Here is a 26,913-nt window from a genome sequence, read left to right as displayed (position 1 = left end):
GCATTTCTCTCATCTTGAGGATCAATTTCTGGTAATGAATCATCTTCTTGATTTTTAATAGCTCGCATGGCATGATTCCTTCTTGCTAGCTTTTGCAACTTTAACGTTTCATTAATTGGCCTATGTAATCAATGAATTGGTGCAATTTAGTCAAACTTTCTCTAAGATTCTTCGAAAAATTATCATCATTGTCGTAAGTCGCATGACAATTTCTTCTTTGATGAGACATATAATAAGACTTCTAGTATCTCAATTTTAGCAAATCTTATAGTATTCTTATGAGAATCATGCGAGAAATTCCAATATAGTCTAGAATGTGAAATGTCAAAAAATCTCGAAGTTTTTCTTTTAAAAAAAACTTATGGAAAGATGAAAAAGACAATTTCTTTTTCTAATTTTTCCAGCAAGTATAATATCAAGGAAATAAAAGAAGATAAAAGGTCACTTTTTTTTTTGCTATTTTTTTCACTTCTTCCTTTTTTCTTTTTTTTTTTTTTTTTTTTTTTTTTTTTTTTTTTTTTTTTTTTTTTTTTTTTGCAGCAAGCACAAATAACGTATGAAACAAGAAAATGAGAAGATGAAGAGTCACAAGAAATAAGAAATAGATGATATTAAAGAAAGAAAGATGTCATGTAAAAGAAACAAGTTAGGATATAATCTATTTAGAGCCAAAGGTCTTATACTAAATGATAAAGGGAACTACCTCAATCACGCATCTGAGAACTCCCCTTATTCTAGGTGAACCCTTATCCCTCCTAAACAAAGGTGAACCCCCACAACAGTAATAAAAATATCCCCGATTAAATAATTGGTAAGCAACTCCAAGAAAGCTAAACAAATTTGGGCTTAGAAGATTGATCGATGATCAAGAAGAAATGAGAACTTGTTACTAACTTCAAGATTTCGAACTCTCCACAATCTAATTGATCAAACTAGATTGAAAGTCCTAAAACATACATTCTAAACACAAAAATACAAAGAAAAAGCATAAAGCTTGAGAGAATAAACTCTAATGAAATTTCATTCAAATTCAAAGTCTTCTTCCAAACAGATTCCAGCCCTATCTAAACTAATTGAATAGATACCATGAAAGGATGCAACATTTCACCTATTGGCTACATTCATCTAATACCCTTTCAACTACTCTAATAAATGTAAATTCATAACATTAATTAAATACATGAGATGTTAATAATATAAATGAATCTGGATTTTTAGATTCATGATGACTTTTGGATGACCAAATGACTCTTGGAGCTTCAATGGTTGCAACTCTTCACCATTGGCTGGAAACTTATCTTTAAAGCAAGCATTTAATCATTCTATAAGTCTTTTAGCTTTAGCTCATCATTGGCTTTTGGGGCATAATGATTACCTCATGATTAGATTGACTTGAAAAGCTCTCCCATGGATTTTCAGCATGAGCTTTGATTGAGCTGGATTGAGCTTGCCAAGCTTCATTTTTCTTTTGTAAAACTTCATGTTCTCCTATGATGGTCAACTTCTCATCATAATCCTTAACCCTTCTTCTTCCTCTTTATCTTTAAGCATGTTGTAAATTATCTATATATGCGTAATTGTATGTTTATTATATTTAATTATGTGAAAAAAGAAATTGGAAACGATCCCACTTCCACTGTGAACCTCACGGTTCCTTCAAGTTTATGGTTTGACGTTCATTAGTGGATCAGTGATACTTAAGGATATAGAGGTAATTACAAGGGTAAAACAAACATTTGACCCAGTTGTAATTACGAACAACTCGTGAAAGATTGACCTAGATGAATTGGTTATATCCATGGACGCAATATGTCCTACAGTGCATAAGAGTGTAACTACGGGTCTATAGTGGTTTGTCTATAGTTAATGAATGTTGATTAATTTAATTAAAGAATTTAATTAATTAATCTCATATCACTAGAGTTTATAATCTATATGTCAATTAGGTTCCCTTACTAGCTCTCAGCGGATTAACAATGACCAATGTTTTGAAAGAATAATTTGAAGTGTTCAAATTAATTTAGGGAATAATATGTTCATTGTATATGATACAATTAACATAATGTATATAGATACATTATAATATATAGTTAATTCTGAATTAAACTATATAATATGGGAGATGTAATGTATTTAAATATGATTCAAACAACAAATTAATATGAATAAAATTGATATTAAAATTATCGGTTAAAAGTTAATATGAATAAGATTCATATTAGAACTCTAAGTTATGAGAGAAATAAATATTTAAATATAATTTAAATATCCATTTGATTAAATGTGAGATATTTACTTATTAATTAATAAAATTATTATTTATTTAACTAATTTATATTTAATTAATTTAATTAAATAACTCCCCTCTGAGAGTGGAAGAGAGAAAGGAAGTGAGGAGTTATCATACTCCAATTTAAAAGACAAAGAATGTCTATATTTTGTGGTTGGTTGTTTTCTGTAGGAAAGAAACTCATCCCTACTCTCAAGATCTCATAACACAGAGAAAAAGTTTTCTGAAGTAGTACTCTAAAGTTTGAACAATAATTCTTCTCTACCAAATTCCCTCCATCTCTTAAAAGAGGTTTCCATAAGTCGGTTTTGCCAGAGTTATACTGAGAAAGATTTCTTGAAGGCATTTCATTGCAATGAAGTGAAGATCGAGATTGCTAGGAGGGAGGAGAAGTTGCTTTAAGAGAAGTGTCCTACAAAAGTATTTTTTTCTCCTCTCCTAAAAAATTATGCTTAACCATTAACGTATTACAGCATATTTGATGTTTTTGTAATTTTAGTTTTCCTTTTTCTGGATTTTAATTCGAATCAAAATAATTGCAAAAAACGATAAATCATTTTCGTTGTGGGATTCGATTCTTTCATGTTGTCCTTTTTGTTTATTGACTTTCAATAGTTTAATAAGTTTATGTAGCTTCTACCTATTTCTTCTCGATAAACAATAATGTCACAGTGTCGTTTGATGTCCATTACCATTAGTATACCCATACCATATTCAAGTAGTTTATCGATGAACTTTTCTTCAAATAATAGATTTATCTTATGTCAAAAGCCTTTGGATGTTTTTGCATTTCTTAATATCCGTGTTCACAATTGAACGAGGCTCATATTTTGCTTCAAAAACAAAGAAGAAATTTCCTCAAAAGTAAATTAATTTTGTTTTTAAATTCAATTAAAATTGATCTTCTCTCATATTCTGCTTCAAAAACAAAAAAGAAATTTCCTCAAAAGTAAATTAATTTTGTTTTTAAATTCAATTAAAATCGATCTTTCTCTATATTCTGCTTCAAAAACAAAGAAGAAATTTCCTCAAAATAAATTAATTTTGTTTTTAAATTCAATTAAAATCAATCTTTCTCTTCTATTATAGTGTATTTCTAAAGAGGGGCCAAAAAATATTTCAATCATCATGATTCACCTAATAATAGGTAAATGGAGATTGATATATTACCTCTACACTACATCCTTTTCACATCTTAATACTTAGTTTCCATTCCTTCCATACTTCTGACTCTAGTGATTATCAAACTTCTTGCCAAAATCACAATCATGGAAATGCAAGAAACCATTGCAGCATATTCAACTTTTGGAAGAAGTAAATGCTAGTGAAATAATAGTAGAAAAAGGCAGAAAATATGAATTAAAATGTCTACTTTCTACATGGGAGAAGGAAGCAATAAGGCAGAGAAGAACAAGATGTTAATGTATATTGTTTCTTAATGAAGGTTCCCTCATGTAATCATGTAAGAGAGGTATGGGGATTACATCATAGTAGAGGAGCTTCGGCAAGAGATTAAAGATGTGTATTGGCCAAAATTATGCTTGTTTTGTTTAGCTAAATTTTAAAAATAAAAAATAAAAAATATTATTATTATTATTATTATTTATTAATTTTCAAAACTTAGTTGGGTCTTTTAAAACAGTTCAGAAAAGAAGATGATAAATCAATAGAATCAATAGATGAAAGTAGTATTTATAAGTTTAAATTTCAAAAACTAAAATCCAAAAAATCAAATGGTTATTGCTTCAAAAAAAAAAAAAAAAAAATCAAGCAGTTATCAGATAGATTTTCCTTTTGGAGATGAAAAAGGGCAATGGGAAATTCAATCCATTCTGGTAAACAAAATTCCTTTTCAATCAAGGATCTTATGCTTTTCCGGTGAACGAGGCCAAATGATTATCAAATGGAGTATTAAACATTTTTTAGAAGCTTAGGTCTCGTTTAATGACCATTTGATTTTTTGTTTTAGTTTTTGAAAATTAAACTTATAAACAGTACTTTCATACCTCTAAATTTTTTGCTTTGTTATCCACTTTCCATTAATGTTTTAAAAAATTAACTTGAGTTTTTCTTTTTAAATAAATTTTAAAATTTTCAAAATTTGGTTAAGAATTCATCTCTTTTATTTAAGAAAATAAATAAATAAAAACTATGGTAAAAAATTTAGAAAAAATATGCTTAATTTTTAAAAATCAAATGATTAACAAACAAGGGTTTAGAAATTGAAGATATAATTTAACCAAAAATGTAATCATCAAAGTTTTCCAAGGACCAACATTCATAATTTAGTTTTGCCAAAATGAGCTAGTTTGTAAGTATTACCTTCTTGAGGCTAGAAGTTTAAATCTCGAGATTTATGTAGAAATGACTTTGATGTTTTTTAAAAATGAATTTTTTTTATTCTAATTCTAATTCACTTTCTAGCTCTTAGCCTAATTTTAGCTCACTTTATAGCTCCTGCTTTGGTTATCACTCTTCTCCTCCGTATTTGGTTCATTTGACTTTAAAAAAACTTCATTCGTTGCCATCAATCGCAGAAAAAATAACTTGTTTATGTCGTTGGAGGCAGGGTTGTGAATGAAATATAGAGAAGAGATCAAAAGAAAGATAACAAGAGAAAGAAGATTTGGAGAGAGAAATAAGATGAAAGTTGAGAATAGGGGTGTTCGTGGGTTGGGTTTAGGGATATTTTAGGCCCAACTCTATGCTTCGATTTGTGTATTTTTCTAACCCAAACTAACCCTTGTTAAATTATGAACCCGACAACCCATAAAAAATAGGTTGGGTCGATTCCATCGGTTTCCTTAAAAAAAAAAAAGCTTGGAATCACCAATAAAAAACACATAAGATTCCACAATCCACAAGAACGATATCCAAAATCTATTATAACAAAACAAGTCTCCAAAATTCACAAGAAAGACCATAATAGCATTTGAAACACTATTTGAAATTAAACAAAACAAGTTATTTATTTAAAATTTTATTCTAAAAGGAAGCAAAACGTAAATATGTAAAAGTCTAAATTATTTTCATATATTGAATTAAGATTAACAACTCAATTTCAATTTATATAATGAAAATTTTCTAGAAAGTATAAAGAAACTACTTCTAAGAGTTCGTTGAAAAATAAATTATTCAAAAAATATTGAAATTAAATAAAATTAAAATCAATATATGTATAAATAATTGTGTTATAAGTAAGAAAAAAATATATTTTAAAGTTAATAATAAATTCGGGTTGGTTCGGGTTATATTAGGTGAATCCATGAACCAATCAAATCCATAAAATTTTCATTTATTTGAACCAACCAACCCAAAGAGTTGGTAACCCAACACAAACCATAGGGTTGGGTTGGATTGATCGGTTTTTTCGGGTTATCGAGTTTTGAACGCCCCTAGTTCAAAGATATAGAAAGAAAACAAAATATTTAAAATAAAATTGAAAAAATTATAAAACCGATTTTTTCAAATACATTTTGGCCTAATTTTTTAGACAAAGGTTTCAAATAATCCCTAATCTCTTCATTGTATTAAAAAACAAAACTTGATTGTTTTGAAAACTAACCTCCTGGCAGCCCTAATATAAGTACTATTCCGGCCGCCATTTTCTCTCTTCTTCTCCCGCCCTTTGTCTCTCTCTCTAAATCAAGAGTTTTCAGCGAAGGGAGAGAGAGAAGGTAACCCCAACTCTGAATCATCGCATCAATGTCTGCTAAATGGCGAGCTCTGCAGCATCGCCACCGCTATACTTACAGTGCAATTGTTTTCCCTCACTCCTTCGTTGATTCTCTCAATTCCTTCCAATCCTCTTCTAAATTCTTCACTGAATTACTCCAACTTGTATCCTTGAACTCCGTTTACGCCCAAGTGAATCACGCCAAGAAAGTCGCTTCCGCTTTCTCCGAGTTACTAGCCAATGGAGACGAGGATTCCGTGTCCAAAGCCGCGCGGTTTTACTTGGAGGTTTTGTTCTGTGAGAATTCCCAGCCTTTGCATCGAACCCTTGTCTCCACTTTGGCCAAAAGCCGTAAATTTCAGGATTCTCTGGGAGAGTGTTTCAGGAATCTCTGTGAGGAGCACAGTGGGCTGCAACAAGGTGGAGAGAAGCGGTTCTGCGTGTCGAGGGTGGCTTTATCGGTAATGGGTATGCCCAAATTGGGATATTTAGTGGATGTTATTAAAGATTGTGCCATTTTGGTTGCTCGGGATATTGTCTCTAGCTTGGACTCTGTGGTTAAGGAAACCAATGAGTCCGCTAGGCCTTCTCCAATTATTATGGAGCAGTGTCAAGAGGCTTTGTCTTGCTTGTATTACTTGCTTCAGCGATTTCCCTCCAAGTTCCAGGAAGATTCTAGTGTTATGGGGATGATTGTGAGTACCATTTTAAGCATTCTAAAATCCTTGGCTTTTTCCAGGGATTGTTATGTGGCAGCTGGCGTGAGTTTCTGTGCTTCTCTGCAAGTTTGCCTCAACTCAGCAGAACTTGGGGTGCTCATCTTTTATGGAATTTTTGAACAAACTAACCACATTTCATTTTTGAAGTATGAAAGTGAATTTAAGAATGCTGTTCTGAAGGTTCCTCATCAAGCGAATGTCTGCAGTGAAATTCAAACTTTTTCAGTGTTGAGTAGACTCTGCTTGATCAGGGGGATTCTGACAGCAATTCCAAGACCTGTGCTCAATATACCATTTTATATGATGGAAGGAGATTTGAATGGCCATCCAGGTTGTCTAAATAGCGGTGACTCAGTCAAGACGGTACTCTATGATGGCATTTTGCCTGAGCTGTGTAACTATTGTGAAAATCCTACTGATAGCCATTTTAACTTTCATTCATTGACTGTACTGCAGATTTGTTTGCAACAAATAAAGACATCTTTAGTTAGTAATCTTACTGATACATCCTGTAGTTATGATCCCCTCCCTGAGGAGATGGGAAGTCGAATACTAAGAATTATGTGGACTAACTTGGATGATCCTTTAAGTCAAACGGTCAAACAAGTGCATCTCATCTTTGATCTATTCTTAGAGATTCAATCGTCACTTTGCTGGTCAGAGGGTAGCGAGAAAATAAAGTCATACTTGCGGAAAATTGCTTTTGATCTTCTTCGTTTGGGTTCTCGCTGTAAAGGAAGATATGTTCCTTTAGCTTCTTTAACCAAAAGGTTGGGTGCAAAGGCATTGTTAGATATGAGCCCTTCCCTGCTTTTGGAAACTGTACAAGCATATATTGATGATGATGTGTGCTGTGCTGCCACTTCTTTCTTGAAATGTTTCCTTGAGCATCTGCGTGATGAGTGCTGGAGCAGTGATGGTATTGAAGGTGGGTATGCACTTTATAGAGGTCATTGCTTGCCACCCGTTCTTCATGGACTTGGTTCTGGGATATCAAAGCTTCGATCAAATTTGAACACTTATGCTCTTCCGGTATTGTTTGAAATTGACCTAGATAGTATATTCCCTATGCTTGCTTTTATCTCAGTCTGGCCTAGTTCAAGTGACAATGGAGTTCTCTATCCTGGTAATAATCAGGGTAGTATGGAACTGAGAGTTGAACAGAAAGTTGCCATTTTTATTTCATTGCTCAAAGTATCTCGTTCACTTGCTTTAATTGAAGGAGACATTGATTGGCTAGAGAAACCTAGCTTAGACGAGAAATCTGTCCATGAAATAGAATATTTTAGTTGTCATGCTCTTGTTTTTGTCAAGGGAGTAAAGGTCGAAATCCTTGTTGAGTGGCTTTTATTAGCATTAACACATGTTGATGAGTCACTTCGTGTGGATGCTGCAGAATTTCTTTTCTTGAACCCTAAAACTTCTAGTCTGCCATCTCATTTAGAACTTACTTTGTTGAAGAAAGCAATACCATTGAACATGAGGTGTAGCTCTACAGCTTTCCAGATGAAGTGGAGTAGCCTGTTTAGAAAGTTCTTTTCTCGAGTACGAACAGCTTTAGAGAGACAATTCAAGCTGGGTAACTGGATACCACTTGCTTCTTCTTGTAATAGTGAAAACTATCTGCCAAATGGAAGTGAGCACATTATAGCTGGTAGAGCGGATGATCTTTTCCATTTTATGAAGTGGTTAAGTTGCTTTCTGTTTTTCTCATGCTATCCTTCTGCACCTTACAGGAGAAAAATTATGGCGATGGATCTATTTTTAGTTATGCTTAACATTTGGTCAATTGTTCCTTCTAAAGAAAAGTTTAATGAAAATCTTCTTCTTCCTTATAATGAAGGAATTACTTTACCCGATTCAGTTCTTTTGTTAGTTGGATCCATCATTGATAGTTGGGATAGACTCAGAGAAAATTCTTTCCGTATATTGCTGCACTTTCCTACTCCACTTCCTGGCATTTCTAGTGAATATATGGTTGGAAAAGTAATCACATGGGCGAAAATGTTAGTTTGCAGCTCACGTGTCAGAGAAAGTGATGCTGGAGCATTGGCATTAAGGCTTGTATTCAGAAAGTATGTTTTGGATTTAGGCTGGATGGTCAAAGCTTCAGGTGTTGTTGTTTGCTTGGATTCCCTAAAAAAATTACCAAATGTGGATGAGGAAATAAAAAAATCAAACCATCCGGTGGCAGAGTATTTGAAATCTTTGATTGATTGGTTGAATATCTCTGTAACTGAGGGAGAGAGGAACCTCTCTGAAGCCTGCAAAAACAGCTTTGTTCATGGTGTGTTGCTCACTTTGCGGTATACTTTTGAGGAGCTGGATTGGAATTCAGATGTTGTGCTATCTAGTATCTCGGAGATGAGAAGTCTACTGGAAAAGCTTTTAGAGCTTGTGATGCGAATAACTTCCTTGGCACTGTGGGTGGTTTCAGCAGATGCCTGGTATCTTCCTGAAGACATGGATGACATGGTCGATGATGATGCCTTTATGCTGGATGTTCCAAATGAGGCTGATGTGTCTATGTCCTTGTCTGAGATGGAATACAGTGAGGAAAAAACTACAGTAAATTTAAGAACATCAGAGCAGATTGTGATGGTTGGCTGTTGGCTTGCCATGAAAGAGGTACTTTGCCTTTTGATGGGCTCCAATTATTCATTTGGCAGCCTTTTCACGTTATTCTGTCTTTCTGCTTTCCAGGCCGAGATTTTTTTGCTTATGACTAGCAAGAGTACATGTAACAAATTGGACTGAAGAAAATTCGACTTCCATAGTAATCTGTTCGGTACTTGATATTTAATATGGTGTTAGTTAAGGGGTATAAGGGTAATTAGATAAATAGGTAGTTACTGAGTAAAGGTAGTTATTGTGTAAAGGTAATTACTACATATTGTTATATATAAAGGGAGGGTAAGTGAGTGAAAGGGAGGTTATTCTGTGGAGTGATCTAGAGTTTGGGTGAGTACACTCAAGAGGGTGGTTCTAAGTTTCGTTATACTTGGATTATCTTGTATTTCTTCATAGTTATATTTCAATATATTCAGATCTTGTTCTTGTTAGGAAGTATACTAACATAATCATCAATATCTACTAGGAAATCATATTTAATCTGACCATGGTAGTTGGGACCATTTGTTCACGATGGATATTTCCCTCCATCTCTTTCTATTTGGCATTTGCAGGTTAGTCTTCTTTTGGGAACAATCACAAGGAAGGTGCCTTTGCCTGCTGCGTCTGATTCAGTCGAATCTGATCCCAGTGCTTCCATTATATCAAGACAAGAGGAAGTACTTGATTTAAGACAACTTAAAGTGATTGGGGACCACTTTTTGGAAGTTCTTTTGAAAATGAAACACAATGGTGCAATTGATAAGACAAGGGCTGGATTTACTGCTCTTTGCAACCGTTTACTCTGTTCAAATGACCAAAGGTAACTTTCTTTAATACTTTTTGCATGAGTGAAGCTTTCTCCTCCTATATTTGATTTCCTAGAAAGGCAGGGGAAATAAAATCATTTTGCTCTTCTTTTAATAATAAATCTTGTAGTGTCTTTATGTTTTGGAAAAAAATCAAAGATTTGGGTGAAAACTCAAATTTTATCCTTAAACTTGGCTAGGTTGATCGGCTTTTATCCTGAACTTTCAATTTAATTGAATCGAACCATAGATGTGGATAAATGTTGCAATTTTTACTCTCTATTCAACTTATGCTGCAATCACCCAATAATTCGTCCACTAATTGCAGCAAAATCTCTCCAGATTTGTTAATTTGAACAAAAAATTAAACTCTAACAAATCAAGACAGCAAATAAGCTTGGACAAATCAATACACTAGATCATTCATTGAACCAAAACTTACACATTCTCACAAAAGTTCCAGCTAGTGTTGTCTTTCTTTGAAGGGTGGTCAAATGTGTATTAGGATCCCATTGTAATTCATTGATTTGTGGGGTTTTTTTTTTCCTCTTAATATTAATGATTGTTCAAAAATTTTTAACTGAAACTAAAAGTTAGAATATTTAATCTAGGTCTAAGGCAAAAATTTCAATTCTCATGAAGTCTATGGTTTAATTCTTAAAAATCCTTCTACTTCTGTCCCCCTATTTTTTTATCACCGTCCTTTTGATTTTTCCAATTTAATCTCCATATATTGAGTATTGTCTACAAATGGTCGCTTTGCATAGTCTGCTATGTTAGCATCCATGTGAGTTGACATTCTAATAACTGAACCAATGATAGAGATCGACCTTGAGTTATTGATATTCTAAAGTATAAGAATTAAAATTAGATATGAGTAACAAAGTGATACTATGCTATTTGGTTACCCATCTTATTTAATCAAAAGAGAGATTTAGAGGTCTACATTTTCTTGATTAAATAATAGCCACTTAAATTTTATAAAATGTTATGAAATATCAACAAATTCTATAAAATGATCATGAAAATTCTTGTAAACATTTTTGAAAGGGCAGTAAAATTTTCTCGCATCTGAATCCTTTCCCAATTCTCTAACTTATCCTCTCTTTCTAGACTTTGTAAGTTAACAGAATCCTGGATGGATCAGCTAATGGAAAGAACGATTGCAAAGGGCCAGACAGTTGATGATTTATTGAGGAGAAGCGCTGGTATTCCAGCTGCCTTTATTGCTCTATTTCTGGCAGAGCCAGAAGGTTCCCCTAAGAAGCTTCTACCAAGAGCTCTGAAGTGGCTCATAGATGTAGCCGAGAGGTTGTTGCAGAATCCAATTGATACGAATCATAAAAACAGCAACTTCTCCAAGTTACCATCCACAGGGTTAGGCCAAGAAACAGAATCTGTTTTACCCCATGAGACTTATCCAAGTGAAAAAGCCTCTAAAATTCGTGATGAAGGGGTCATTCCAACAGTTCATGCGTTCAATGTCCTTAGAGCTGCTTTCAATGATACCAACCTAGCAACTGATACATCTGGTTTCTCTGCTCAGGCTATAATTGTTGCTATTCGCTCATTCTCTTCTCCTTACTGGGAGGTGCGTAACAGTGCTTGCTTGGCATACACTGCTTTAGTTCGGCGGATGATAGGATTTCTCAATGTTCACAAACGAGAATCAGCTCGTCGAGCTTTAACTGGACTTGAGTTTTTTCACAGGTACGATATCTTTGGTGTCAGTTCGAACTGCAAAATTTCATTGGTAGACAGCATGCATTTTACATTGTAGGATTTGCATGTATTCTGAAATTCCATACCACCATGTATGAGTGTCTTAATAATTAGATTTGGTAGAATTACTTATACTAAGAATATCAATATAATATGTTTCTTTTGGGCTCAAATGACGTTTATGATCAAGTCAGTATGACTTTTGGTTCTTGGAGTTAAATAAATTGTGAAATTGGAGAGTTACCGCTCATTGTTTCTTCTGTAATGCATTAACTGTGGTAGATGCCTTTCTTGTCATATCTGAGAATCATATTATTAAGTCTTGTGTCTGTTGAGCCATCTTAGTTCTCATTGCCTTCAATGATATGAATTTTTTTGTCTGATGCTCGGTTATATATTTATGTTCATGTGAGTCGTGAAATGTGTGTGATCCATCATTTAATTTTCCAAAGAAATAAGACTTCCATCGAAGAGAATGAAACTAGCAAGCAGATGGGTAGAAAGCAATTAAGAGTAGAAATTAAACGTGTGTATGGTGTTCATGGTGGAAAATAAGGTATTTCTTTGATTTGTATTTTGTACCTTTTAGATTCATCTTGATACATTGTGATAGAAATGGTATTAGGGTGGTAGAGGGATATTAAGGGTATATTAGTAATTAGCAAAGGGAGTTGGTTATGGAATTTGGTTATAAATAGAGATAAAGAGAATAGGGAAGATAGGCAATATTTTAATGAGTGATTTAGAGTCTCAGGAGGGGAGGGTCCAAGTACCTCGAATTACTTGGTTTATCTTGTATTTTGGTTATAGTTAATATTACAATATATTTGGGTTCTATCGCATTTTTTTATATAAACAAAAAGATCCCACCTATATTGAACTAGTGGCTTCACAAAAAACTTTGTAAACCACTACTATGTCCTTTCCTCTGACCGATCAGTTGAAGATTTCAAATATTTTTCGTTTTTGTGGGCTTTTTTGCCCCGTGTATTCTTTCATTCTTGTTCAAGAAAGTTGACTTCAATCAATATATATATTGATGAAAAGAGAAATGAGAAACGAACACATAGTTTACGTGAAAAACCCTAGAATAAGGAGAAAAAACCACGTTTGAGACTTATTTTTTTATTATTGTTCAGAACACAAAATACAAGGGAACAAACCAAATAAATAGACAATGGGAAGCCCTAGGTGCACAGGAAATTACAAAAACGCCCCTAGGTTAATAGGCTATTTTCAACACCCCCCTTAAATTGGGGCATAAATATCAATAAGATAATAATCAAACTTTGTCTAAGCAACCCCTTTGTGAGCACATCTGCAACTTGTTGACTTGAAGGGACATAAGGAATGCATATGCTTCCATTGTCTAGTTCCTCCTTGATGAAATGCCTATCAATCTCAACATGTTTGGTTCTATCATGCTGAACTGGATTATTTGCAATACTTATTTGCTGCCTTATTGTCACAAAACAGTTTCATCGGAAGTTCACTGCCTTGATGAAGATCTGACAACACTTTAATCAACCAGATTTTTTCACATATCCCTAAACTCATGGCCCAGTATTCAGCCTTAGCACTACTTTTGGTCACAACTCCTTGTTTTTTACTTCTTCAAGTCACTAGATTACCCCAAACAAACGTGCAATACCCAGATGTTGACTTTCTATCAACAATAGACCCTACCCAGTCGGAACCGGTGTAAGCTTCAACGCATCGTTTATCGGACTTTCTGAACATCAAGCCCTTACCAGGGGTTTCCTTCAAATATCGTAGAATGTGCTCAACTGCTATCATATGATCCTCATAGGGGACCTGCATAAACTGACTGACAACGCTAACTGCATAGGATATATTAGGCCTCGTGTGAGATAATTAGATCAATTTCCTAATCAATTGCTAATACCTTTCTTTGTTGACAGGGACATTGTTACTTGTATTACTAACCTTTGAATTATACTCTATCAGGGTAGTCATACCTGTTTCTTTGAGTAAGGCAACAGTGTACTTCCATTGGGACACTGAAATCCCTTCTTTTGATCGAGTCACTTCCATTCCGAAGAAATATCTCAACTTCCCAAGGTCTTTAATCTCGAATTCAATGGCCATTTTAGCTTTAAGTCTCATAATCTCAGCATCATCGTCACCAGAAAGCATAATATCATCGACATAAACAATGAGAACTGCAATCTTCCCTGAAGTTGACTTCTTTGTAAACAGTGTGTGATTTGAGTGCCCTTGAGTATACCCTTGTCCTTTGACAAAAGTGGTGAATCTGTCAAACTAAGCCTTCGGGGACTGTTTCAACCCATATAGGTTTCCTCAGTCGGCACACTTGGTGTTTGAATTGACTCTCAAAACTGGGGGAGGACTCATGTAGACTTCCTTTTCAAGTTCCCCATTAAGAAACACATTCTTTACATCTAGTTGACAAAGAGGCCAATCCTTGTTCACAGCAACTGACAACAATACCCAGATAGTATTAAGCTTAGCTACGGGGGAGAACGTCTCGGAGTAATCCACATCAAAGGTTTGAGTAAAGCCTTTGGCAACTAGCCTAGTCTTGTATCGGTCAATCATTCCATCAGACTTGTATTTTATAGTAAAACCCATTTGCATCCAACTGTCTTGTGCCCTTAGGTAGACTCACCTGATCTCACATTTCGTTTTTCTCAAGTGCCTTCATTTCTTCCATAACTGCAGCCTTCCATTCAGGAGTTTCCATTGCAACTTGTATGCCACTCGGTACCATTACTGTATCTTGACTGGTGGTAAGGACCTTGAACTCGGATGACAAGTTACTGTACGTTATATAACTGTGCATGGGGTACTTCGTACATGATCGAGTTCCTTTTCTCAGAGCTATAGGGAGATCAAGGGATGCATGACTTTCTTCCATCCTGTCAAGTTTCCCACTGTGATTGGTTTTCTGCTCAACAGGGGTTTCACCTTCAGAGGTTCCCTCCATATCATCTTCTTCTATAGTACCACTCTCATTTTCCGGAATTGTTTCCTTATTATTATTTTCAGTTGTTTCTCCATCTGCCATGGTTCCCTTGGCGGTACTGTCAGCACCTTCTTTGCCTTTTTTCCTTTCTACAATCATTAGTCTCAGCACAAGTATCAATATCATTAGTTTCAAGAATACACGTACCTGATGTTGGGTCTGACTTATAGACCGGAGCCGGAGATACAACAAGTTGCGTTGTTTCCTCCCTGGGATTCTTCCTATAGTATGTTATCCGTGGGACTTGGTAGGAAGGATAGGACCGACATGTTCAGGAATAGGAGATGACTCTAAGGGAACTGCATATGTGGACCAGTTAGTCTTCTTCACTGGGGTTCTCCCCCTGGAGATGATTAACGGGGAAGAACGACTGATCCTCAAGAAAGGTGATATCCATGGTAATTAAAATATTTTGCGAGACGACGGGTGGTAACACTTATACCCACGTTGGTGGAGAGGATACCAACAAAGACACTTTTGAGCACGAGGGGTGAATTTCGTGCGATTTGGACTATAGGAATGAACAAAGGCAACACAACCAAATACCCGAAGTGGTACATCTGAGATTAAATGAGTGGTTGGATATGACTCTTTAAAACATCCAATAGATTGTGAAAGTTGAGGACGTGAAAAGGCATGCGATTGATTTGGTGGGCGGTAGTGAGAATAGCATCCCCCCATAGGTAAGACGGAAGAGATGTGGACAATATTAAGGAACGGCGACTTCCACCAAATAACAATTTTTCCTCTTGGCTACTCCATTCTGTTGAGGGGTGTAAGCACACGAGCATTTTGGTGGATAATCCCTTTAGAGGTGAGGAAGTCCCGGAAAGAGGCGTTAAAGAACTCCCACCCATTGTCACTTCTCAAAATTCCAATTTTCGTGTTAAATTGGGTTTCCACAGTAGTATAGAATTGCTGGAATACTGACGACACCTCGAACTTATCAGTGAGAAGAAAGACCTAAGTAAGCCGAGTGTGGTCGTCTATAAAGGTGACAAACCAGCGTTTTCCTGTGGAGGTGGTAGTTGCTGAGGGACCCCAGACGTCACTATGAACTAGGGTGAAAGGTCTGGACGGTTTGTAAGGCTGAGAATGAAAGGAGACACGACTCTGTTTGGCACAAATACAAACATCACAGTTTAAAGAAGATATATTAATATTGCGAAACAAATGCGGAAACAAATATTTCATGTAGTATAAGGGCGGCTCCGATCGGTTGGGCTTCAAGCGTCAAACGGCTCTGACCAACGATCGAAGCCCCGATCTGCAAAGGACGACCTGGCTGGCCTTCAAACGGCTGTTGGAATCAGATGAGGCAGCGTGGCTTGGAGGTAACGCTCGACGGCTGCCTGAACCGTTGCTGTAATATCGACGTTTGCAGCTCCACTAATCCCCACGGAGGTTGCTGAAGAAGACTGTGGTTGATTCTCGTCGATAACGGCTAGGGTTTCATCCCCTTGCTCTGATACCATGATGAAAAGAGAAACGAGAAACAAACAGTTTACGTGGAAAACCCTAGAATATGGAGAAAAAAACCACGTTTGAGACTTATTTTTTAGTATTGTTCAGATATACAAAATACAAGGGAATAGACCAAATAAATAGACAATGGGAAGCCCTAGGTGCACAAGAAATTACATTAATGCCCCTAGGTTAACAGGCTATTTTTGACATATATATATATAGAGAGAGAGATAAATAGAGAGAGGGAGAGGGAGAGGGAGAGGGAGAGGGAGAGACTAGTATTTTTATAGAAGCCTTAAGCAGTATAGTTCTATATGCTTGAAACTCGTAATCTGTTATAAGTTCTGTCCTAAAATAGTTGCCTATTTTTCTGTCAAAATGCCCCAAAATGGTATTTAAGATGAAAGATCCCTTGAACCCATAGTTAATATTTGGTTAAATTAAAGATTGAGTCCCTAAACTATGGTGATTTTGTTTCTTTAGTCACTAAACTCTTAAAAGTTGTAAGATCCCATGAACCCATAGTTAATATTTGGTTAAATTAAAGATTGAGTCCCTAAACTATGGTGATTTTGTTTCTTTAGTCGCTAAACTCTTAAAAGTTGTAAGATCCCATGAACCCATAGTTAATATTTGGTTAAATTAAAGATTGAGTCCCCAAAATATGGTGATTTTGTTTAGTTGCTAAACTCTTAAAAGTTGTAAGGACATCCTTGATCCATTGATTTTGATTCTAACAAGTCCCTGCCACTAATCTTCAGTCAAGTGTTAATGTGGGAAATGTGTAGAAGAAGTATATTGATAAAGAGTTTCTTTTACAAAATGAAAAGAGCGATTGAGTTGAAAAATTAAGGATTACTAACCGTAATTTTTATCCTAAAATACAAACTATTAGATGACAAAAGAAATAAAGGAGAGCATAAATAGTTTTCTAACTGGACTAATTGGTGATGGTTTTTATTTTTTGGCATGAAGTGGCAATGTGGGTCACGAGGGATAGGCCCACCAGAATTTTTAGTTTAAAATTTATTGTCCATCCATCCCAAGGATGTTTTTGTTAGGTACTTAAGCACCTTGGAAAACCACACCCCAAAATCAGCTATTAAGATGTGAGAGTCAAGTCACTTAAGTACCACATTGGTCATCCCATTCTAACCGATGTGCGACAAAGGTAGCTGAAACTACCTTGGTTCCTAACAATACCCCATCATCGGAAAGCTGACGTACCGATGGCTAGACCGGCGGTACTTCACTCAAAAACACCCGGTTAGAACTCTCCGCTGGTTCTTCTATTTGGACGATAACTGGTTCTAACACCATCGTTAGGTACTTAAGCACCTTGGAGAACCACAACCTCAAAAGCTAGCTATTGAGGTGAGAGAGCCAAGCCATTTAAGTAGCACATTGGTCTTTCCTTCTAACCGATGTGGGACAAAGGTAGTCTATATTACCTTCGTTTGCAACAGTTTTTGGCTTTGCATTCTACTAGGACCTTGCAAAGTGCCATGCCTAGAGAGTTCTACAGCATCTTACAATTTCAATTTCTTTATCTTGATGGTTCTTATTTCATGGGGATATTTTATCCATTTATAAGTTATGTTAGAGGAATCTAATGAAGTTTTATTTCCAACAGGTATCCCGCATTGCATCGATTTTTATTGGAGGAATTGGAAGTGGCTACTGAGTCTCTTGATGATGGCTATTCTGGAAATTCAAAATTCAATTTAGCAAATGTTGTGCACCCAAGCTTGTGTCCTATGTTAATTCTTCTATCCAGGCTTAGACCTTCTACGATTGCAAGTGAAGCTGGGGATGACCTGGATCCATTTCTCTTCATGCCGTTCATCAGGAAGTGCTCTTCTCAAAGCAATCTACGGATTCGTATTCTTGCATCTAGAGCATTGACAGGCCTGGTGTCCAATGAGAACTTACCATCAGTTATCCTCAATATAGCAGCCGGGTTGCCAGTTGATGACATCACAATGATGGCTCGTGAATCAAGCATCTCACTAGATGCGACTGAAACCCCTCAACATGCTTCATATAATAGGATCCATGGAATCTTGTTGCAGTTGATTTCCCTTTTGGATACAAATTGTAGAAATCTGGCAGATATTTCGAAGAAAAGCCAGATTCTTAGTGACTTGGCAGAGGTCCTTGCACGTTGCTCCTGGATGGCAAGGCGTAGATGTTGTTCTTGCCCAATTCTTAGTACGTCTGTCTTACGAGTCCTAGGTGATATGCTCAGTATTGTTAGAACATGCCCGAGAAGCAAAAGTTTCTACATCATCCGAAACCTGCTTCTGGATCTATCTACTGAGTGCTTAGATGTGGAAGCCTCTCACGAATTGTCATATTATGATCCAACAGTAGCAGAGCTTCGGCAACAAGCATCTATTTGCTATTTCAATTGTGTATTTCAACCATTTGATGAAGAAGATGATGCAGATCTTCAGACATCACAAAGATCTCGGTTTGCTGAAGATGTGCCAGCCACTCTAATGGATTATCCTTTTTCACAACTTCAAGAAAGGCTAATCCGCTCATTACAAGATCCCTGCTATGAAGTTCGACTTTCAACAATGAAATGGCTGTTTAAATTTCTGAATTCAACAGAATATTCTGCTGGGTTGTATGACTTGAGTTGTCATGAGATTAGGACTGTTTATCACTGGATTAAAACCAACCTCCAAACCTTACTGACAGAGCTTTTGTCATTGGAGAAGAATTATAGATGTCTATACTACATTTTAAAGAATATTTTTGCATGGAATATATCTCAGTTTCAGAAGTTTGGCAATGAGGAATGTACTGAAGAGGTAGTGTATATTGGTAAGATGGACTGTGGATCCGTGTTGCAGTTTTGGGATAAGTTGATTTCCTTGTACAAGCTCACAAAACATGCAAAAACTCGGGAAAATACCATTCGCTGCATGGGAACTTGCATAAAGCGCCTTGCTATGCAATATTCAGCCTGCATTGTTTCCGATGCCACGGTGACTGAGTCTTCAAATGATAGAATATCAGATAACTTGGCCAAATTCCACTCCTGTATTACCCTATTCACTGACCTGATAAGGCAACATAGTGCTGCATCAGAGCCGGTAAATATGCGTATGGCCGCTGCAGATTCTATTATAGCCTCAGGTTTGCTAGAACAAGCTGAAATTTTTGGTGATTTTGTGTTCAACAACCAAATCCCTCTGGAGACTGCTAACTCCCGTTTTGAACAGAGAGAGTATGTGAATATGTATGCTCATCAAATCCTTAATATATGGTCTACATGTATTATGCTTTTGGAGGATGAAGACGATGACATCAGGAAAAGGCTCGCAGCAGACGTCCAGAAGTGTTTTAGCTCGGAAAGAACTCCAAACCAAGTGGAGCAAGTTATAGGATCAAGTTTTGAGTATCTATCATCTATATTCGGCCACTGGGTTCTGTATTTCAATTACCTTGCAAACTGGGTGTTGAATACAGCGAATTATACTGTTTCGGCAGCAGACCCAGTTAGGAGAGTGTTCGATAAGGAAATTGATAACCATCACGAAGAAAAGTTATTGATCAGTCAGACTTGTTGTTTACACATGGAGAAGCTTTCAAGATCTAAACTAGTTGCTTTGTTGGACACCGAATGGTTCATAAACTATTTGGTTAGCTTGAGAAAGAGATTTTTCCGTCAGTTGATCAAATTTTCAGATGAGCATATGAACAAACATGGTGGATTTGATTGGATAGGTGGTGCAGGCAACCACAAAGATGCATTCCTTCCACTTTATTTAAATTTGCTTGGCTTCTTTGCCCTCTCAAACTGTATTGTGAATGGCAAAACCGAGGTCACTATGCAGCCTCTCGTCGCCGAGGTTGTCGAAATCGGTAAGATTATTATTCCTTTTCTTAGGAACCCTCTGATATCGAATCTGTATTGGTTAGTGATTAGAATACACAAAGAAGCCTTATATGTTAATAGAGATCACAGAATCCTTGAACTTGGACATGAAGCAATCTGGGAAGGTTTTGATCCATATTTTCTTCTCAGATAAGTTTCTTGTAGAATATTTCTTTTAATTTTCATTTGAGTTAGAGAATTTTGATGGAAATTACTATTATACTATTTGACAATATGAAAATGCAATATTACTACCCAGGCCATTGGATTTATCTACAATTTTCGCCGTCTAATGTGTCATCACGGGTAGTCTATTCTTTTTGTATATTTTGTTCATCAAATTCGTACACTAGCAAAAATTATACTTTAATTTGACTAAGTTATGTCTTATAATGACTAATGAGGAGAACAAGAATGATTATAAAAAGACAGTGAAGAAAATGTATGAAAATGGCTATTAATTTTTTAAAAGATATTTTTAATAACTAAGCTATGGTTTAAAATGGCTGATGTGATTTTGGATGGAACAAATGACCTGCAAAGACAAAAGAAGTGTGCTGGACAAAGGTGGTAGTGGTCAAACATGTTCCGTTTCTTAAGTGTCGGTTTGACCGAAGAAAATTGTTTTTCAAAAGATTCATTTTTATTTAAATACTTTTAACAAAGATAGTTAAAAATAAAACTTTAAATTTGATTGATTGTTAAATATTTTAATTTTTTTCAAAATGATTTATTTTTTAAATTAAACTTTTGAAAATGTATTTCAAACTTATTTTAGATCAATTTGAATTCTAAGTTTAGCATAGTTTTGGAACAATAAAATTTTTATCTTTCCTTCATCCTTTATATATGGAGAGAATGGAGATAATAGTTGTAGTTGTACACTAAGAAATGCAGTTACAGACATAGATACATAATATGGATACAATATAATATGGTGATACACTAATTTCTAAAAAGTTAAAATACAGCTACGTTGAAGATATATATATATATATATATGATAATGTTCAATTGATTGTTACAATACTTATTTTAAGTTAAATTAACGTGGTTGAGCGACTAGCTCAGGTAGGTAGAAAAGAAGTTGAAGATGAAGATTGAAGAATGAAGTTAGGATGAAGGAGTTGTGTGAATAATGATTTAGATAGTGAAAGAAGAGAATAATGAAAATTTAATTACGTTTCGGTTTTTTTTTTAATTTTTTTAATTTTTATTCTTTATTCTTTTTATCATTTTCATTCTATTTTGTTTTGGATTACTAGATTTAAGTGGACTTTTAAATAAAATGGGTCGTGGGTTGGGTTTTTTAAATAATTGATTTAATTTGAAAAAAAAAAAAACACAATGTATCCCTTTCACGCACTTAGAAGTAGATATGCGTATTTGAAAATTAAAAAAATTAAAAAATCAAACACTTCAAATCATGTATCAAACACGTATATATTATATATCTGAACGTATCTGATACCGATTCTCTACGTAATTAGAAATATATGTGTTTCCTAGATTGAAGGAGACCAACAGACCGGTTGGCCAATTGTCACGTAGCTCGAGTTAGGTAACAAATTCACTCGAGACTTGCTAAGGTACTAAATGTTGTACTGTTGCGAGTGGTTGCCAATAGATTGGCTAGCCAAGTGTCATATAGCTAAGTTGCCAAGATCTAAACTAGTTGCTTCACCTTTTTTTTTTTATTTTTTATTTTTTATTTTTTTTTTAATTTATGAGTTTGTCAGGTCAACTTACATGTACCTCGATTAATGACAATCCACTGACTCTACAACATTTGGGTGTTAAGAAAACTCGTAATAAATTAGTTTCTAGGTAGGTTGTCACTATAGATTGAACCCTTGACCTTTTAGCCATTTATTGAGATTATGTCTAATGTCTAATTTCTTACTACTAGGCCAACCCATGAAAACCTATTATGGTTCATGGGTTGGCCTAGTAGTAGTTGCTTCATGGATTAAAAAAAATAATAATAATAAACTAGTTGCTTCATGGGTTATACATCTTTTTGTTAATTGCTTGTAAGATGAAACTTCATGTTTCTCTAATAAATGAGATTGTGTTGCAATCTTGATCTTTTTTTCCCCTTAAATTTAAGTTTAATTCTTATTCTAAAGTGGACTTTTATAATTATCCTATTTTAGTCTTAACATTATATCTATGATAATTATATAAATGTCCATGCATAACCTCCATAGGTTAAAACTCATCCATTAACCTCTCTAATTAATCCTCATAATTATCTTGTCCCTTCTTTATGTTTCATTATTGTAACCACCATTCTCACAAATGTATAAATAGAGGTTGTAAAGATCATATGAAAATATACCTCAATTGAGCATAATACATATGTTTTCTCTTTCATTTTTCCTCCATTATCTATCTTTTTTATTATGTTTTTATATTTGTTCTTCTCTCATCTCTATTTTATAATACGTTATCACCACGAGTTTCTACCACTGAAATATTTGTAGAAATATATGTAGAGGTTGGAGTTGGTTCACTAGAATACCAAGAATATTAAAGACCCACCTGAATTATATACATATTTTCAAGGTATTTAAAACTAAAGTTCAAAGAAGGTGAGTATTCTATTTTAATCATATATGTGATTTATATGTTTAAAAATTGATTAGATTTTATATTTGATCTAATCAAATTATAAAACTCATACAAAGACTTATGTGAGCATTAAAACTAAAATCTTCGATAGTGACTTGAAGCATTTGTGCGCTTTTTTTTAAGCCTTATTTGCAATTTGTGTTTACATTCTTTGCTGGCAATTTGGGATTTTGCATTATTTGTTGGCTTATTATAAAATTAAAGAAAAATCTTTTATAACTTTTAATTACTTTTGTATTTAAATGAATTAGGTCGTTGTCCGTCTCCAAGTTTCTCAAGTATATTGAATTTGTTTAGACATATACTTGTTGGACTCCAAACCCCACTCCCTGAAAACTTAGCATGTTCATGATGAGTATTCCATGAGTTAGGGGTAAAAGTTAAATTGTTGAGTAATAAAATTTAGGTTTGAGAAACTCGAATAACCTTATTTTAAGTGATTATTAAATGATATCGAAAACCAAATATTTATTGACTTTAAATTTTTAGTTAAATTTTATATGGATATGTCAAATATATTATATAGTTTTATATGTATGTTTAAAATTGTTGTATAAAATATGTCATTTATATTAAAATTTATCATAGGTTGCAAATCATACATCTTATTTTTAAATATAATTATTATTTTTAAAGGGTTTGATTGAGATGCTTTTCGAATCAATTCATATTCCTATATCTTTGAATATAATTGTTATATATGAAAAATTAAATTAGGACATTTATTTTCTTAATTGGATTGCATACTTCTAATTAAGATTTGAGTTTCCTTTAAATAAATGTAAAATACTCTCATAATAATATTTTCTTTTATTCGTTTAGATTCTCTTCTAATAATATTATTATATCTTTCAAATATGAGAATAAATATTCAAAGTTATCTTTAATTTTATTTGCAAAGATTCAAGCTATTAAAGAATATTTCTTAAAGTGATTTTTTTAAATAAGATTAACAATGCACCTAAATTTATTAATCTATTAAATTAACTCTTAGTTAAAAAATCAATGAACTATAAATAAAAATGGACTAAGAGAACTCTGTCTAAAGATTGTTCTAGGCTGAGATATGTAAGTTAGGGAACCCCTCTATCTGGGAACTAACGTGAGAGTTGAATTAGTCAATTTTTGTTTGCTATGCTAGCATTGAAATTTATTTGATTGTTGAATATTTAAATTATTCTCATATGGATAAATTTGTGATAGTCTCTTATACACATCTAGATGTGTATAAGAGACAGTATATATATGATTGAATTCATTTATGACAAAGTTTAAAAGTTATGCATAATAGCCTATTACTCTTCCTAAAACTAATTTTGATTTGATACACATTATATATATCTATTTGATTGAATTCCTTTATGGCAAAGTTTGAAAGGTATGCATAATAGCTAATTACTCTTCCTAGAGCTAATTTTGATTTAATATACCTGAAGTTGCATTAATCAATTAATATTCATTATTTTTACCATGCATTGCACATATTTTAAATTAATAAATGCTTATAAACTAATAACCATATATCAAACATGTTATACTCTTGTATTAGCAGTTTGAGATTAAAGTTTGAAACAAGTGAATATTTATTTAATATCTTTTGAGGTTGAATAAAACATACTATGAAAAATAATGAATTTTGACCAAATAATATAATATCATTTTTTGAAGTGAATATTCCAATATTTAATAATTGAGGTTGGAATCATGTTAATAAGGAAGAAGTAATTATTCTATTAAAACCACATACATATATAACGTTTTGAAGGAAAATTTCATTTTTCAAATGTGATGCAAAAGAGACAATGATCTTGTATATCTATCATACAATAAGAAATAAAATCCTTATTACTAAAAAGAAAAGGTATGTGGAAGCAAACTTTAAGAATTTATTTAAATCTTGAAGAGATCCTAACTTATCTTTTTAACCCCTAAATATGATATTATGTTACAAGTTTTTTAGAATCTCTTGAAGAGATTATTATTGTTTTTGAAAACTTGTATATGAGATATTTGGATTTCTTTTAAATCTCCGGAAGAGAATAAAAATAAATAATATTTATGTTTTGCATATAGTATATCTATGCATATTATAATTAAAAGTAGACAATAGGTTTTCAAAAATTCAAATGCTTGAAACAAAAAATCAAATATAATATTAAGTTCTGTATACTTGATTAAAGATTTTGAAAAAAGAAAAAGAAAATACTTTGCAAGAGGGTCAATTGAAATACTTTATTCTCTTGTAAATCAAAGAGAAGTTTAGTAAATTAGGAAGGTATACATTGTAATGAATATCATCTAGAAAGATTGATAATAAGAATAATATATGTTATTTATATACCATATATTGTCTTCAATGGAAGTGCATATAGAAAAATTATGTTTTTCATTCTAAATTGTATTCACACATATTTGTGTAGTTGAATAATAAACCTGAAGTTCATTGATCCAAATCTATCCTTTGACATCCTGAGTCATTTTGGGTCAATAGTGAAAATAATTATTGAAAACATATATTGACATCCATTGAAGATTCTTCCATCTAATAAATTGTCATGGTGTCGTATTCTCAAGAGATTAATTATCAAACTCTCACTAATTGAAATGGAACATTTCTTATTTTGGGAACAGGTTCATAGTTTTATGATTTTTGTTGGCGCATCTAGTTGATGGTCATATATATACTTATTATTTTGTTTTGATAATGCTAGTGAGTTTGCATCTCAAACATTTGATAATTGATTGGGATAAGTGTTGAACATCTTGTAGCTTATGTTCAAATAACAAAACTTCTAGATTTGAGATCATGTTATTTTGTATGCTCGACCAATGACTAATGAGCTTATGGCCAAAAGCCAAATATATTTCATCAAGATATGTAATAAATGTTTAAATTGTTCCACAACAACAATTAAGATGATCGAGCAATTAAAATCTATATTGAAATTAATTTTACATCAATTAATTAATTTGGACCTTGACGGGTGGATTATTTTCTATACAATTTAATTGTTATTAATGAGACAAAAATTTCAATATTAGGGAGGGGAATTAAGAAAAAGTTGGAAGAATAAATTGAATAAAATAGGTAAGTATTGTCTCATTTTGATCATCATACAAACCATTTTGAACCAGAAGTTTAAAAGAATATTGCAAATCAATGCTAGATGCATTTATAGAACATTTATAGTTGCAAGAAAGTGACCAAGTTGTATGCCAATGCAATAAGTTGTCAATGCTAATGAGCCTGAAGCGTGATAGACACCTAGGTTCCAAAGATAAAGATCATCGAAAAAAGTAATCAATAATCAAAATGACTCAGATAAGAATATGGATATTCCGGAAGAAATCTTAAATATGAGTACTCATGAAAATCTTGAAGTAAAAGAAGATAATGAAGAGATATCAATAAATTATATGCCATGACAAGAAAAAGATGGAACCATACTTAAATAAGTTGACAACATTTTTGCATACATTGTCGCTGATATTATTTATGAAAATGAGTATTATATACTCAAATATATTGAAAAATGCCGCGACATAGAAAGGATTAATTTATGTGGAAAGAAACAATCCAATAGAAATAAATTCATTTTCCAAATTGTGAGAACTGGTAGTTCAGGCATTAGAGAATGTCAAATATGTGGGGTACAAATGAGTATTTGCAAGAAAAACAAATAGAATAGGATCCCAATATATAAAGCGAGACAAGTTCCACAATACTTATCGCAAAGAACTAGTATTGATTATGATGAGACATATTATCCTATGGTGGATACAATACCATGGGATATTTAATTTATCTAATTGTGCATGAAAAGTTTAACATACATCTTATGGATGTAGTTATTGTACATTTATATAAATCTCTTAACAATATATCCCTGAAGGATTAGGATTAAAGGTACCAAAATCATATAAATAAAATATTCGAGAATGATATATTTATTATATATATAGAGAGAGAGAGATTTTTATAAAACACTCCTGATGAATGCAAAGTAATTATCTTATTAAATATTTGATGATATGAGAGTATAAAATAACCTTATTTGTCCATATGCTTTTATAAAGAAATCACAACATG

General features: G+C 33.5%; 1 protein-coding gene across 1 annotated transcript; it reads left to right on the top strand.

Moving 5' to 3' along the window:
* Positions 1-5,852: 5,852 nt before the first annotated feature.
* LOC120090346 (thyroid adenoma-associated protein homolog) lies at positions 5,853-20,496 on the top strand. Its single transcript, XM_039047941.1, has 4 exons — positions 5,853-9,313; positions 9,871-10,118; positions 11,218-11,814; positions 17,934-20,496. The coding sequence occupies exons 1-4, from the start codon at positions 5,996-5,998 to the stop codon at positions 20,341-20,343; spliced, it is 6,573 nt and encodes a 2,190-aa protein (XP_038903869.1). The 5' UTR covers positions 5,853-5,995; the 3' UTR covers positions 20,344-20,496.
* The last annotated feature ends 6,417 nt before the right edge of the window (positions 20,497-26,913 follow it).

Source organism: Benincasa hispida, chromosome 11 (genome assembly GCF_009727055.1).
Source record: "Benincasa hispida cultivar B227 chromosome 11, ASM972705v1, whole genome shotgun sequence".
Lineage (NCBI taxonomy): Eukaryota > Viridiplantae > Streptophyta > Magnoliopsida > Cucurbitales > Cucurbitaceae > Benincasa > Benincasa hispida.
Note: the sequence above shows the minus strand (reverse complement) of the source record. Positions and strands in the feature narration are given on the sequence as shown.